The 14,107-nt window shown below is 36.2% G+C and overlaps 1 protein-coding gene across 3 annotated transcripts; it reads left to right on the forward strand.

The window, feature by feature from the left end:
* Window positions 1-7,350: 7,350 nt before the first annotated feature.
* LOC311074530 (uncharacterized protein) lies at window positions 7,351-11,446 on the forward strand. Of its 3 annotated transcripts, none has more exons than XM_084101236.1 (3): window positions 7,351-7,594; window positions 8,166-8,708; window positions 10,488-11,446. In XM_084101236.1, the coding sequence occupies exons 1-3, from the start codon at window positions 7,420-7,422 to the stop codon at window positions 10,916-10,918; spliced, it is 1,149 nt and encodes a 382-aa protein (XP_083957362.1). In that variant the 5' UTR covers window positions 7,351-7,419; the 3' UTR covers window positions 10,919-11,446. The 3 variants fall into 3 exon arrangements, with proteins under 3 accessions (XP_083957362.1, XP_083957364.1, XP_083957363.1); XM_084101238.1 differs by having other exon boundaries at window positions 8,166-8,377; XM_084101237.1 differs by having other exon boundaries at window positions 7,362-7,594; window positions 10,491-11,446.
* Window positions 11,447-14,107: the final 2,661 nt, after the last annotated feature.

Raw genomic sequence — 14,107 nt, forward strand, 5'->3', positions numbered from 1 at the left:
GAGGGTCCCTACATGCAAACCGAAGCATTGAGAACTTTGTAAGTGTACAGACAGTTTAATAAGAAGATACTTTATAAAGACAGTACATTACGCGTTTACAGACAGGATCCATCTTGGATCGACTAATCGAGCCACGAACGAGCAATAAGCACGTCCCAGCCGTCCGTCCGTCACTTATTGGGTTCCCCGGAAACATTTCCGTTGTGTTCTGTCCTATTTGCAGCGCGTTTCTGTATTTGTTTGTGTTGTGAACTTTTGCAGTGCGTTTCTGTATTTGTTTGTGTTGTGAACTTTTGCAGTGCGTTTCTGTATTTGGTTGTGTTGTGAGTATTTGGAGCACATGTGTTGTGAAACTGATGAAGATGTTTTCTTAATTTGCGGGTGTTTTTTCTATTTGCATGTGTTTTCTTCAGTTGCAGCGCGTTGAGCTCTCTCGGCCACCGTAGTTCTGCAAAAACAGAGCAACTGAATGTCGGATTGGAAGCCCTTCTGCCGGCGGAGTTCTCGCCACCTTTCGAAGGTTTTTCCGATGTAAATTCGGGACTCGCGCATTCCTTATCCTTGTCCCTCTTCTTTGCAATTTGTTAATCGGAACGTCGTCTCTTTGGTCGTGTGTCGGCCATAATTCAAACTTCCCTCTTCATGCTTCTCTCTCCTCCACACCCCCTTCATGTGTACACGCACTAACCCCCCAAACCCTACCCCCAAATACTTCTTGCCAGTTATTGGCTGGAACACTGTTTGTTGTGTTTCGTGGTGCGGGTGAGCCCAGTTTGTTTTTGTTGCCGTTTGTGGAGCCTGTGGTGTCCAGAGAGACCGCGGTTTTTTAGTGTGTTCAGGGGACAGGCAGCTAGCGGATAGTGAGGAGATGTTTGCTGTATGTGACAAAAAATGTTTTGGCCTAAAAAACGCGTGACATCACTTAGAGCACCTTTAAGATCTTTTTAAGCAGTGCCCTGAGGAATATTCTTATTAACTTCATGGAATTTATCCTGAAGTTGGCATAAAATGGAAGTTCTGATAGTCCTTCATTCCCTATTGTGACATATATCCAGGTTAAACATCTTCTAGATTCTCAAACAAGATCAAATGTAGGGCGGGACTTGATTGGATTGATTGGATCTTTGTTGTTGCTATTGCTGTAATCTCATGTGAGTGACATGTTGTCATGTGCTCGTGCCAGTAAACAAGAGGGAGGGGAAGTTTTTTTTGATGAAAGATTACGAGGGAACTTGAATATTAAAAAAAATGTTGATGTGCACGGATAATAATTTATAATAAATAGCGGAATATAAGAAAATAGTGGAAAATAAGAATTGTCTATTTTGATTTCATGGTGACTTTTAAAAATTTCTAAAGTTCTTTCTTAAGAAGATTTTTGTGAATCCAGCCTCAGGAGGTTTACATTCTTATACAAGATTGGTTATTTTAAACAGAAGGGCTACTTGTTTCAAAAGGAACAAAAATAAATAAATAGATGGGGTCCCTCATAGGTAAACTGGACAATTTGATTGGGATTGGTATTATTATTATTATTATTTTCCACAATGGATTTTTTTATGCCTGAAATAGTATATAATATTCTGCAAGCATTCAGACACTTGCCTAGGGTTTTCCATTTTATAAAAGAATGCTGAGTGCATATTTTCCTAGCTGTACTGTTTTGTAAGATGATTGGACTATTAAAATGTCATTTTTTATATGTACACATCAAAAATTGGAAAGACAAATATATCTACAAAAATATATAAGAAATCATGAAATTGTCAAAAACAGTGACTTACCTGTAACATTGTATTGTTGCCTTTGACCTAGTGCTTAAGTGGGGAAAAAATTGTGCCTTTTCTTACTTAAAGGGATAGTTCACCCCAAAATTAAAATTCTGTCATTAATTTTATTTCATTTCGTTCATCTTAAGAACACAAATGAAGATATTTGTAATAAAATCTGAACAATTTCTGTGCCTTCATTGACAGCTACGCAACTACCAATCTGACGCTTAAAAAAAGGTTATAAAGAGATTGTAAAACTAATCCATATGAATTGAGTAGTTTGGTCCAAATTTTCTGAAGAGACTCGATCGCTTTATAAGCTGACAAGATTTAATTTAGGTTTTTATTCACTTATAAACATTCATCATTGCACACATCAATTATGATAAACGGAAGCTCAAGCATGTTTGCTTGACGTGCAAGAACCAACGAGGTTCATTCTCATGTTACGCAGCATGTTTGAGCTTCCGCAAGAACCAACGAGGTTCATTCTCATGTTACGCAGCATGTTTGAGCTTCCGCAAGAACCAATGAGGTTCATTCTCGTGTGTTACACAGCATGTTTGAGCTTCCGCAAGAACCAATGAGGTTTGTTCTCACGTGTCAAGAAGGTTCGGTTGAGCTTCTGTTTAAGTTTGCTGATCAATGATTGTATGTGCATAATAGCCTAAACTAAATCTGATTATCAAATAAAGCGATCGTGACTCCTTGTTTTGACTAAACAATACATTTGGACTAAACCTGCATTTCATATTCATAAGGATAAGTTTTATGATTGCTTTATGAACTTTTTGAAGCATCAAAGTGGTAGTTGCGTAGCTGTCAACTAAATAACAAAAGTTATTTTTTATTTTTTTATAAGTGCTTTCTTTTGCAATCTCTACAACCACACAATTGTCTTACATTTTGCTCTTCCAGCTGTCATGTATTCCTTTAAATTGTGAAATTGTGAGTTTTCATGATCATGTGGATATGGATTAATAATAAATGTCAGTGCCAGTCCACATACTTGTTTAAAATAAAAGGACAGCCTTTATATTTTGCCATATGTAAAACTAAATTAAATAAAAATTTATAGTTTTTTCTGTCGTATTTGACATGTTAAGAGACAAGTATGTTAGCGGTGACAGGGAGGATGAAGGAATGGGTAAAGAATTTAGGTAATAGGCATATGGTAGAGAACCATATATCTTTTTTTTTTTTTTTTACCTCAATTAATAGATACTTCCAATGCTAAGTCCATCACTTTATGCTGATGATGTTACACACACACACACACACACATATATATATATATATATATATATATATATATATATATATATATATACTATTTTACATTTAGTGGATAATACTAGAAAAAATGCAGGATGCAATTGAATGTTGGTCCTGAAAATGGGGATTCAGATTCTTTGTTAACAAGGGTAGATGAAAAGGGTAGATGACCTGAACTTAAAGTTATATGGGAATGTAGGGGGAACAATATGGGTGTTCTGTTTTTAAGTCAACTTTTTTTTAACATGGGCCACATGTAATGTTGCCTAGCAGGGTGTAGACAGAAATTCCATTACAGTTTTTTCCAATTGCTAACACACTAAAATGACATGCACAGCACAATTATTTAAACTGACATACAGAGAGCAAACCTCTTCTCAAGTCTCCAAAAGCCTAAACACATTTTCCGCTTTACACACATTTTGCAATTCGAAATGGCACTTTTTAAATGCACTGAACACAGTTCTCTGCATAAGACACAACAATCTGACATAAAGTCACATGTTTGCCATTTCAAGACACTGCCATTCAAAATGACACTACATGAGCTAATTGGCCAATACATGTGCCACCTGGCCAAACACCTCAATGGTTAATTTGTTAACACTTCAATCTTTTTCAGTTTACTGTTTTTGTGAGCATATTTTTGTTCAGTCCAATGTAAATATATCTGCTGTGCATATGATGCACTGACTTGTTTGGTGAAAAATAAAAAAATAAATGTTTCAACAGCATGTGTGTGTATCTGCAAATATTTCTGTGCATGTGAACACTCTGAAAATTTGAAACAATTTGAACTATTTCAGTATTATGGCAAAGCATACTAAAGATGAGACTGCTTTTCATTATGCCCAACAGTGTGTAGTTGGTTAGAATTTTTTTTTTTGATTTTGATAATGCTATATGTAGTTTTGGTTGCAGTGCTTCATTTTGCAGGATATATTAGGTACTTTCCAGTTTGGGTGTGTCTGGTTTTGTGAATTGTCTAGTTTGCAAAATTGTTTGTTTGCAATTGGAAAAAACTATAAAACAGTATATGTGCGGTCCCTTATGAAAAATAAGTTTATTCAAGTGTTCTATTAGTATGCTTCTTTTAAACTAAAAACAAGAAAGTATACTTTCAGTCTACATTTTATATACTTCTAAGAAATATACCTTATGTACTTCTCAGAAATATACTTAAAATTACACTTAAGTGTACTTGACTTGTAGCCTACTGAGAAAAGTCCAAGTATATTTGACCTGTACTTGTACTCAATCTTTTGATTAAGACTTAAAGGTATAATTAAGTATTCAAGTATATTTGGCTTGTAATTGTATTAACTCTTTTGATCGAGTAGCTATTAAATATACTTATTTTACATTGTTTTTCACATACAGTCGTATGAAACTTACATTGTTTGAAAATATTCATTAGAATATTGATATAAAACAGATATGTTTTAATTCTGCGTATCTGAATTTTTGTGTAAGCTAGTCCACTGGTGGTGTACATAGGAATTTACTTTAATTCTACTTCACTCTTTCCCCACCATTGACTGAATTTTCCAGCTATCCATGTTTTCACTCTTATATGGTTGGGGGGCGCTATGACACATCTTCTAGTACAGAATCTCCGGATCAAAAAACACAGGAGAAGAAGGAGCTGAAACCAGGGGGCCAATGTTTCAGAAAACACTGAAGCTTCCCCGAGCGCCGCCATTGATTAGCAGACCCCCACCTGCTGTTAGCATACCATTGACTCCCATTCATTTTGGCATCACTTTGACAGCGAATAACTTTACATCTGAGGTGTTTAAAGACTCCATTTGTCCATTATTTATTTCTAAAGAAACACGAAAATGTATGAAAGGCTCCAATACCTTGTATCTTACGTTATGGCCCCGTAGAAGCAGTTTTTGTAAAAATAGGCTAATGATTGCGTCATAACCACGCGACTCTCTGTCGCACAGTAGAGAGATTACCGTATGGACAGGAGGAGAAGCTCGCAGGCAATCGGGGGGACGTGGAGGCAAAATGACAAAATAATTAATCAGAATACTTAGCAAAAGTTTTTCCTGCTCCTAGCTCATGGACAGCTCCTACTCACGCTCTCCGCCTCTGCAAGTTTCCAGTAGCAAATGATTCAGATTTCTCTTGGCACAGCTACTAGAAGACAGGCAGGTTGCTCACGTCACATCTACGTCATCAAGCTCAGTTTGAGTCTGCGCAGTACGGTCAGCCATCAGGAAGTGAGTGCTTCTAATTGACTTCACTTTTCTCCGTTGAATCCAATGTGTCCGCTGTGTCCATTTCTTTTACTGTCTATGGCTGAAACAAGTGATAGAAGATTGCTCACGCAAATGTAAAATAACGTGATCATCAAACAGCATGTAAATCAAAACTGCTTAATGTTACCCAATGAAATGTCGAATCCATGAAGAGAAAACGACTGTGAAGCTTTGGGGGTTGTTGGACTCGATCCACTCCATCTGTGTTTTGATCATCGTTCTGAATCTGATCAAGGCGTAGTCTTTGACAAAAATGTGATTTTCTCAACTTTTTAGTTTAAAATGTTGCCTTTCTTTATCAAACTTACCGACATTCAAGTGTTGATAAAAAGGGATGCATGAAGCTAATAAAATGTTTTTAAAATTAGTTAAAGTAGCCTACAGTTAAGGGTGTCCGCGGGGTCTTAAAAAAGTATTAAAAATATAAAACCTGTCTCCCTTAATGAAACTTAAAGGAAGCGTATGTCTCAAAATCATTTAGTTATCTTATCAGATAAGTTATCTTATCAGATAAGTTATCATCTCGCTCACTGGGGGTAGGCTACAGCTGCTCTTACCTGTCGTGAATGCAGTGGTAGACAGCTGTCATCACATTCGACTGGTGTTTGGATTTCATGTGATTTCTCATTGTGGTGATGATATTATACTGAGCTATCATATTATGATAGCTCAGTATCATTAATTAATTTGATTAAAAGTAATTCCATTTTGTAATATCATTTAGTAAGATCATTTTCATCCAAGAAATTCCAAACTTCGCGAGGCAGACGACGACGTCATGTGATTAAATACAATCAACACGCTCCACAGCGCCACCCAGTGCATTTATATAACTGCGAGTTAGTGCTGGATTTATCATGGATTCATAGCATTTACTGCCAGCAAAGCAACGTAGTAAAATTCAAAAAGTATTTTAATTTTCGAATAATAATTAAAGATCGAATATTCGTGCACACCCCTAGTAGGCTACTGACATTTGCTCTGGTGCATCAAATCAAGCACTCCGTAATCACAGCTAATTAAACAGGCTATAGGCTATGGCCAGTCAGGTGTTTGTCATGAGAAGTGTTCCACAAAAGAGCTATGGTTTGCATATAGTTATAAGAGCTGATGTTACAAATCTTTTGAATATACTCTGTGAACTCAAGGTTTATTTTCCCACTTCCATAAGTTTTTTTTTTTCAATTGTTTTGTTTATTGGTCTAATCTGGTTTCTCTTTCTAATAAACCTTGCATTTGGGTTATTCACTCAATTAATTCACTTGTGCTTCATTCCCACTTTTCTGAATTATGTTGTATTGATAAGGAGTTATCACAAACTGTTATATAGTATAAACAAGACTGTTTAGTTGTGCTACCTTACAATCAGTATTGTAGGCTAAATGTAAGGTGTCACCGATGTAACGGTTAAAACTTGAAGTGGTGATGAGGGATTAAAATGTATGGAAGGGGTCTTAAAAAAGGTCTTAAAGGGTCTTAAATTTAACTCAATGATTCCTGTATATACCCTGTAAATGTATTTTTCAAGTATAAAGATGTGCAGGTTATGAATCAGCATCAAAAAGACTGGATTTTATATAAGCACAACTGACCAGATGTGTTGTAGGACTTTTAGAATAGCCCCAGCTGCAGCTAAATGTACAGGAATTACATTTAACATTAGTATTATTATTTTGATTAGAAGATATTTCAATAAAATGTTATGAGTTATCCAAGGCTATTTGTTAAATGGAGGGAACTGACTTATTTAAAACGAGTTTCTCATATAATTTCACGAACTTCCTGTTAAAGCCCCGCACACTTTTGGATTTATGCGAATACAGCATACAAAAAACAAACAAACAAAAAATCAGATAGATAGCCTACACACATTGGCTCCGTTGCACACCCCTGGTATGCTTCACTCAGAGATCTAATCTCACCATCATCGAGTCCTACATGCAAAGCAGGAAGCCTACAGACAGCAGAGGCAATTTTTTCTCCGTTTCGAAAGGTGGCGCTAATGTTCCCAATGGTGTTAGTTAATCGTCGTTACACACAGAAGTAGTTGCGAGACGGAAGAAGAGTAGTACGTAATAGCTTGAAAAACAAAAGTGTCCACGATGGGACTAGAGTCTATTTATTCATTTATGATAAAGCGCATGATGGCAGTAGCCGATGAAATATTCGACTCTGTAAAAGACAGTATAATTGAATATGAGAAGGAGATAGAGCGTCTAAAGCAGGAGAACTGTTCTCTGAGGAGCCGAAACTGCAGCTGTGCAGAAACATGCCATGGTCAGTATCACATTCACTATTATAAACCAATAATAAACAAGAACTGAATTCCCTCTATAATTACCTTCTTAAAGAGAGGTATCCAATGTATTAGGCTAACAATATTGAAGTCATATTCCTACAGAGAAAAAATAACGTTGTACACGCACAAAAATGACCATGGTTTTACAATGTTTGGTCATGAAAAATGGTAATACCATTATTTGAAGAACCTTAACGGTTAGTTACGCGAAGGTTTCCAAATAACGATCATAAATATGCTGTAAAGATATTTATCAACACCAACATTTTTAATTGCCTATTATTACATTGTTTTTAATGTAAAGGTGAATAAATCAATATTGTGAGGAAAGAGGAAAGACTCTTTAATCAGTTTCTCATTTTAATGTTCTTTAAAGTAAATTTATGATTTTTCGAAAACTAAACAAATACCTCTTGTTAAGAATAAAATGCATACGATTACTGAAGTAAACTGGGTTGTGATCTGCATTTCACATTAACTTGAACACTGCTGTTTATTGTTTCCCTGTTTTTACAGTTGAAAACTAATCTTATGCCTCATGTCACACAGATACTCAGAGAGATGGATGTCTGCAAGGTCAGACGGGTTCAGAACTGTCAGAAATACGAGTAAAGTTGGAGGTTGCCAATGTGATGTCTCATGAGCCTTTGAGTCAAGCTTCTCCTCTTTCTGAAGCAGTCACAGGGCAGGAACACCACGAGTGCCTCTCACTTCTGCCAGAGGTGATGCCGAAGAATGAAGATACACAGTCATCAATCACAGTTAAGTCAGAGCTGTGTGATAATCAGGCCAGTGAATCGAACTCATCTGCAGTGCAGTCTGGCAGCAATTGTCATGTCGAACTAAAACTAGCTGAACAAGAACCGTCGTCTCTACAACTCGAGCTTGAAACCTTTGATGAGGTGTTACAAAAAGCAAGGCGAAAACACCAGAGTGCATTATGCAAGATTTGCAGCAAGTCTTTCAGGAACAATGGACATTTGCGGAAACACATGTTAGTACACCAAAAAGAGAGACCTTTCTGCTGTGGTTCATGTGTGAGACGTTTTAAAACGAAATCCAGCTTGAAAGAACACGAGAGACTTCATGCAGGTGATTATCGCTACAGCTGCCCAAGATGTGGAAGGGGTTTTTCTCGATCAAATCATGTCAGAAAGCACCTTAAGGCAGCTTACTGCGATACGCCTTAAAAAATGAATTTAAATTTTAATGTTTTATTAGATATACTGTATTGCAAATTAAAATATCAAAACAAATATCTGAGAGAGAACTCTGCTTTTCTTCTGATGATGTAATGTTATTAAATGAAATATTATTTAAAATATTTTGATTGCTTTATGCAGCGGCTGTAACTCCAGACAATTTAAGTAAAATACTTTTAGATTCCCTTTTGATGTGTCCATATTTAAGGCCCTAGTACAGTCCCAGCCATACGAGGTTCTCAGTCTGGCTCCTTGCGTATATTATATTCTACACATTTTTAAAGATTAAAAAGCAAATGTGGGTCACATGGCATGATGCTGCTAGTTTTTCTTATCCAACAAAACAAAGGTCAACAATCCCTTTATTTATTCAACATCACTTAAAAAGCAGTTTTGTAGTTTTAGGTGATGATAGCAGTGATTCTAGTGCATAATCTCTTATACACAGTGGCAGTTTATATTATATTAGAGCCCTGCGCAGACCCTTTTCTTAATCCCGCTCCTTTCTGAATTTCTAACCATTACCGCCCGCACCTGCAAACATTCTGTCACAGCTTGTAGAAAGTGAAACTGTATAAAATGATATCACTGGTGTTTATGTAGCCTAGGTAATTAACATATAGCAAAAAGTAAATAAATACTAAAAAACATTAAACGTACTTTTTCACGAATGAATTAAATAATGAATCGTTTGGCCTAGCCTGCTATGGTGCAAGAGAATGTTAATGATCGACTACGGTGAACTTCATTTGTTGACTCCTTTCTTGTTACACGGTACTGTGGGACCCGTGCTGTATTTTTTGACCGTCCACTCCCACCGCAGCAAAGGTAAAACTGCCCTCTCCCACGAGATTTGCATTGGGACTTGGGACTCGCGGGATCCCAGTCCCAATGCAGCTCTCTATATTGTATGATCTACCACAGCAGATCTGCCTATGTTAACAAGACTGGACAGGAACTACTGTCATGGAAATGCTAAGGATGTCCTGAAAATAAGTTGATTTCAAAACTAAAATATATTAGGTATTCTGGTAGTTTCAGAACTTTCAATGTAATAGACACAACAACTTTGTTTTAAAACATCTGTGTTCTTAACTAGTCTAGTGACTTGTTCACATAAACCTTGAAAAACCACACAAGTTTGCCTCATTTTAATTTAATCTTAATTTCAACACACAATTTATATTAATTGAACACTTCTTTGTCGGATTAATGCACAATTGCATTCTGTACCACAGTGGGTGAAGTGCAAACTGGCTTTGTTGAAAACCTAGCAAGCTGCTGTAGTTATTTAAGGCAGCATCCTACCTGAAATGTAAATATGTGTAGTATGGATGGATTTCCAAGCAATTCCTTGAGCATCTTTATCATGGAGATATGGTGAAACAAGAAATTCCAGTTCCCTCTCTGTGAACCACTAGGTGGCGGCAAAATGCTAATATTGGTGTCTCCATCTTGTGCGAAAGAAACAGAACTTCTGCTAGGGTGAGACGCTGTCAGGGTAGATTCAGCAGAATGTAATCAATCCCTGAGGTATTGAATGAAAGATAAAAAGGATTTCATGAATGAGAGCTTTAGTCCAAAAAATACAAGTAATTTGCCAACATTGTGTTTTTAACTGGTCATCATATTTGTAGACTTCATTACAATAACATTTCTTTTCCTACAGAAGGACAAGCAGAAGATCGGTCAGTAGAACCACTGGACTCACAGCTCTCCCATGTGGAAATAATTCTACAACCAGACTGTGTAAATGTGGACACAAACCCACAGCACTCTCCTAAATTAAGTCTTTCTGATCAGGGCCCTGGAAAATATCATAGGAAATGTGACAGGCCAATCAAGCTTCAGCAGAGCATGAAAAACTACATACGTTTGCCACAAAGTGATCGAAAACACCCCTGTTCATTTTGTGGCAGGAGATTCTATAAGAGATGTCATCTCATAGAGCATTTAAGAATTCACACTGGTGAAAAACCATTTGGGTGCAATAAATGTGGAAAGTGGTTTGTACAATGGAATCAGGTAAAGGCACATATAACTAAGCATCATGAAGGAGATATGTCACAGATATCAAAGAAAAAAAGCCTAAATTTGTAAAACCGGTTTTGTCATCACCTCAAAAGAATTTAGAATAATGTTAGTTGTTAGTAATATTTTATGTTCTACAGAGACTTTCATCTAATTTGTGGAAAGGAAATGGAATTCACATACTGTTTCCACACATCATTTCTGTCAATAAAGGAGATTTCAAAGTGATTTTTAAAAAGTTGCTAACATCTGCACTTATATACGTGTGTGTGTGTGTCTGCGCCTGCGCTTGTGGTTGTTTTTCTATCCCCGTGGGGATTTCAATCTGAATGCACACTGTGGCGAGCAGGACGAGGCCGAGGGCCGTGAGAGAGCGGCGCAAGGCCGGTGGCGTGATTGCTGATGAGCGACACCTGCGCGACCCACCGGTCTCTCACGGAGGAGCGACGATCGTGAAGGACGAGAGAGGACCAGGCCTGGACTATTTTATTTGTTGTTTTGTTTTATTGTGTGTGAATGCAGTCGACCGTAAGGGGCTGCCGTCTTTACTTTCGTTTTTGTATTTGTTTATTTATTATTAAAAGTCTTTGAATGCTCGCCGGTTCCCGCCTCCTCCTTCCCACAACAACGAATTGTGTTACACACACTGACTCATGGGGACTCGTGTTTTGGAAAATTTAGGTCCTCATGAGGGAACAAGCTTATAAATCATACAGAATTATTATTATAATTTTTTTTAAAGGGCTGGTATAATGCCCTTCTCACCAGATGTAAAATAAGTCTTTGATGTCCCCAGAGTGTGTATGTGAAGTTTTAGCTCAAAATACTCGACAGACTTTTTAAAGGTGAGCAAAAATGTGCCATTTTATGTCTGTCCCTTTAAATGCAAATGAGCTGCTGCTCCCAGCACAGAGGGCGGAGCTACAACAGCTTGTGTCCTTTTATCTCACACAGACATGCACTGAAAATTGTTCAAACCGAAGTCAGAAAGATAGAGAGAGACAAGAAGAAGTGAAAACATGTAGACAACATTTCTGAATAGTTGGTGAATTTATGTAGCTTTTGTGTAGTTATCTTCTAGTCATTGATTAGCATATTCTGTCTTGATAGTCTATAAATCGTGTTCCAGGGGCGGGGTTTATGTAAATTTTTGGGGTTCATGATGTCACTAACCCGGGAGGAATGTCGTGTAGTCCTTACCAGCCGTTTGATGTAGTCCTTAAAAAGCTATTTCTTTAAAAGAAAATCTCCCTTTGCTTTGAACTTTGAGCATTGTAACTTTGCAGATGTTGTTTATGCTCAAACAGCAATATTACACACTAACTAAAGTTAGAAAAGTGAAATCATAATCAACACCCCTTTAAATGTAAAACTGCAGAACATTTTCTGTGATGGGTAGGTTTAGGGCTAGGGTTTGTGTAGGGATAGAACATCAGTTTGTACAGTATAAAATGAAAACCATTACGTCTATGGCGAGTCCCCACACAAAGATAGTGAACCAGACGTGTGTGTGTGTGTATTATTTATATAGTGCTTTACAGAAGAATATTGCAGCGCTAATTTCAGAAAATCCAGGTTGTCATTGAGCAGTTCAAGCTTTGTAAATTGCCCATATTTGTTCTTATGCCCTCAGAAAGGAACAAAAACTGTAAGGTGATACAAGATATAGATATATTTAATAGGCTTCACATACAACTGATGAATGTATTAATCAAAAATGTATAAATTATTAATTGATTGATTTTTTTTTTTTTTTTATTGCTTAGTGTTGTTCATCTCACATTGTTTGCTAAGGTGCATAGATGGAATGTACTGCGGTGTTGGTAAAGCCCCATCTAGGATCGCAATTTAAATTGTTCAGTTCGGAGCGTTTCATTTCAGTGAAGTCCATCACCATTTCCTGAAGTTATACATAAAATGATCAGAAACATCCTCAGCTGTCTGGTTGGTGCAGCTGCAAGCAGCATTTTATGAGTAATCAATTATTATTTTATGAGTATTATAATTATAAAGGGCTCACAAACTTTTTGATTGCAAGTCTATTTGATAATTACAAAGAAAGACACAATAACATTAAAAATAACTTTCTGCTTATCAATCTCCTTGTTATGATGGGGTTGAGACAAGAAGAGAGGTGGATCTTGATGCTGCATAGAAGTTAATAAAGAAAGCAGTCTTACAGTCAAACACGTAGGAACAGGGAGAAACTGAAACAAAACTAAACATTACACTCTAGATTTCCAAGTGATTGTCCGGAGTTGGTTACTTTTTTTTTTATTAGGGCTGTCAGTTAATTTAAAATGTAATCAACTTACAGCCTGTGCCAAGTTTTGAAGTAAGCATAATTTATAAGTAAATGAGTTATTGCTGAGTTGTTATTAAAATGTAATCTTGATTAATGTACGTAGGCTAATTGTTTAATATAAAGCATAAAAATACCATCAATAAGTCATGACAACATGTTTTTACATTACTTTAACTTATCAACATAAAAAAAGTGAACATGAAGTGTTATTTTTGTAGTTTCTCCTCCTCGAGACCTTATTTTCGGTTCAGACATCTCCTGGACGCCATCTTTTAGCCTCCACACAGTGGTTAGGTAGCGCTACATTAGGTCAGGACAGGACAGCCTTAACTGATTTATTTGACTCATGTAAGTTATGTCATGTAACTCATGGGTAGGGATTCATTAAATGGGCATTCATTATTCTTATCGGTCCTTTTTGTTATATATATATATATATATATATATTTTTTTTTTTTTTTTTTTATTTAGAAAAAAACAGAAACAGTGTAAGGCCATTGGCCAAATTAGATACGTCTCAATGTAATAGTAATACTAACACTAATACAAATAAATTGTCATCAAAATTCAAAACTTTATTTTTAAAGTAATAATCACAATCTTTCTTCCATGTTTTAATTTTAACTGTAGGCTAAAGCTCATTGTGCAGCACATTGTTTGACAAAAAAGTTTGTTTAATTTCATATGATTAATGTTTTACGTCTTCATTTGATTACCAGAAAAAAAAAAAAAAACACAACACCGAATTTGTGTAAAGAAAAAAAAAAAAATAATAATTCATAGAATTTTTTTATTAAATGTTGTATAGGCTAAGTTATAAAATAATTGCATTAGTTTCATGATTTCAATTAATTAGACCGCGTTCCGTGACTCTATAGTTTCGGGGAGTCTAATAATATAAATGTGTAGGGGGGTGTACAGTGTGTGGTCATTGAAAATGTGTTCAGATATAT

The sequence above is a fragment of the Abramis brama genome, assembly GCF_963993115.1.
Source record: "Abramis brama genome assembly, chromosome: 23".
NCBI lineage: Eukaryota > Metazoa > Chordata > Actinopteri > Cypriniformes > Leuciscidae > Abramis > Abramis brama.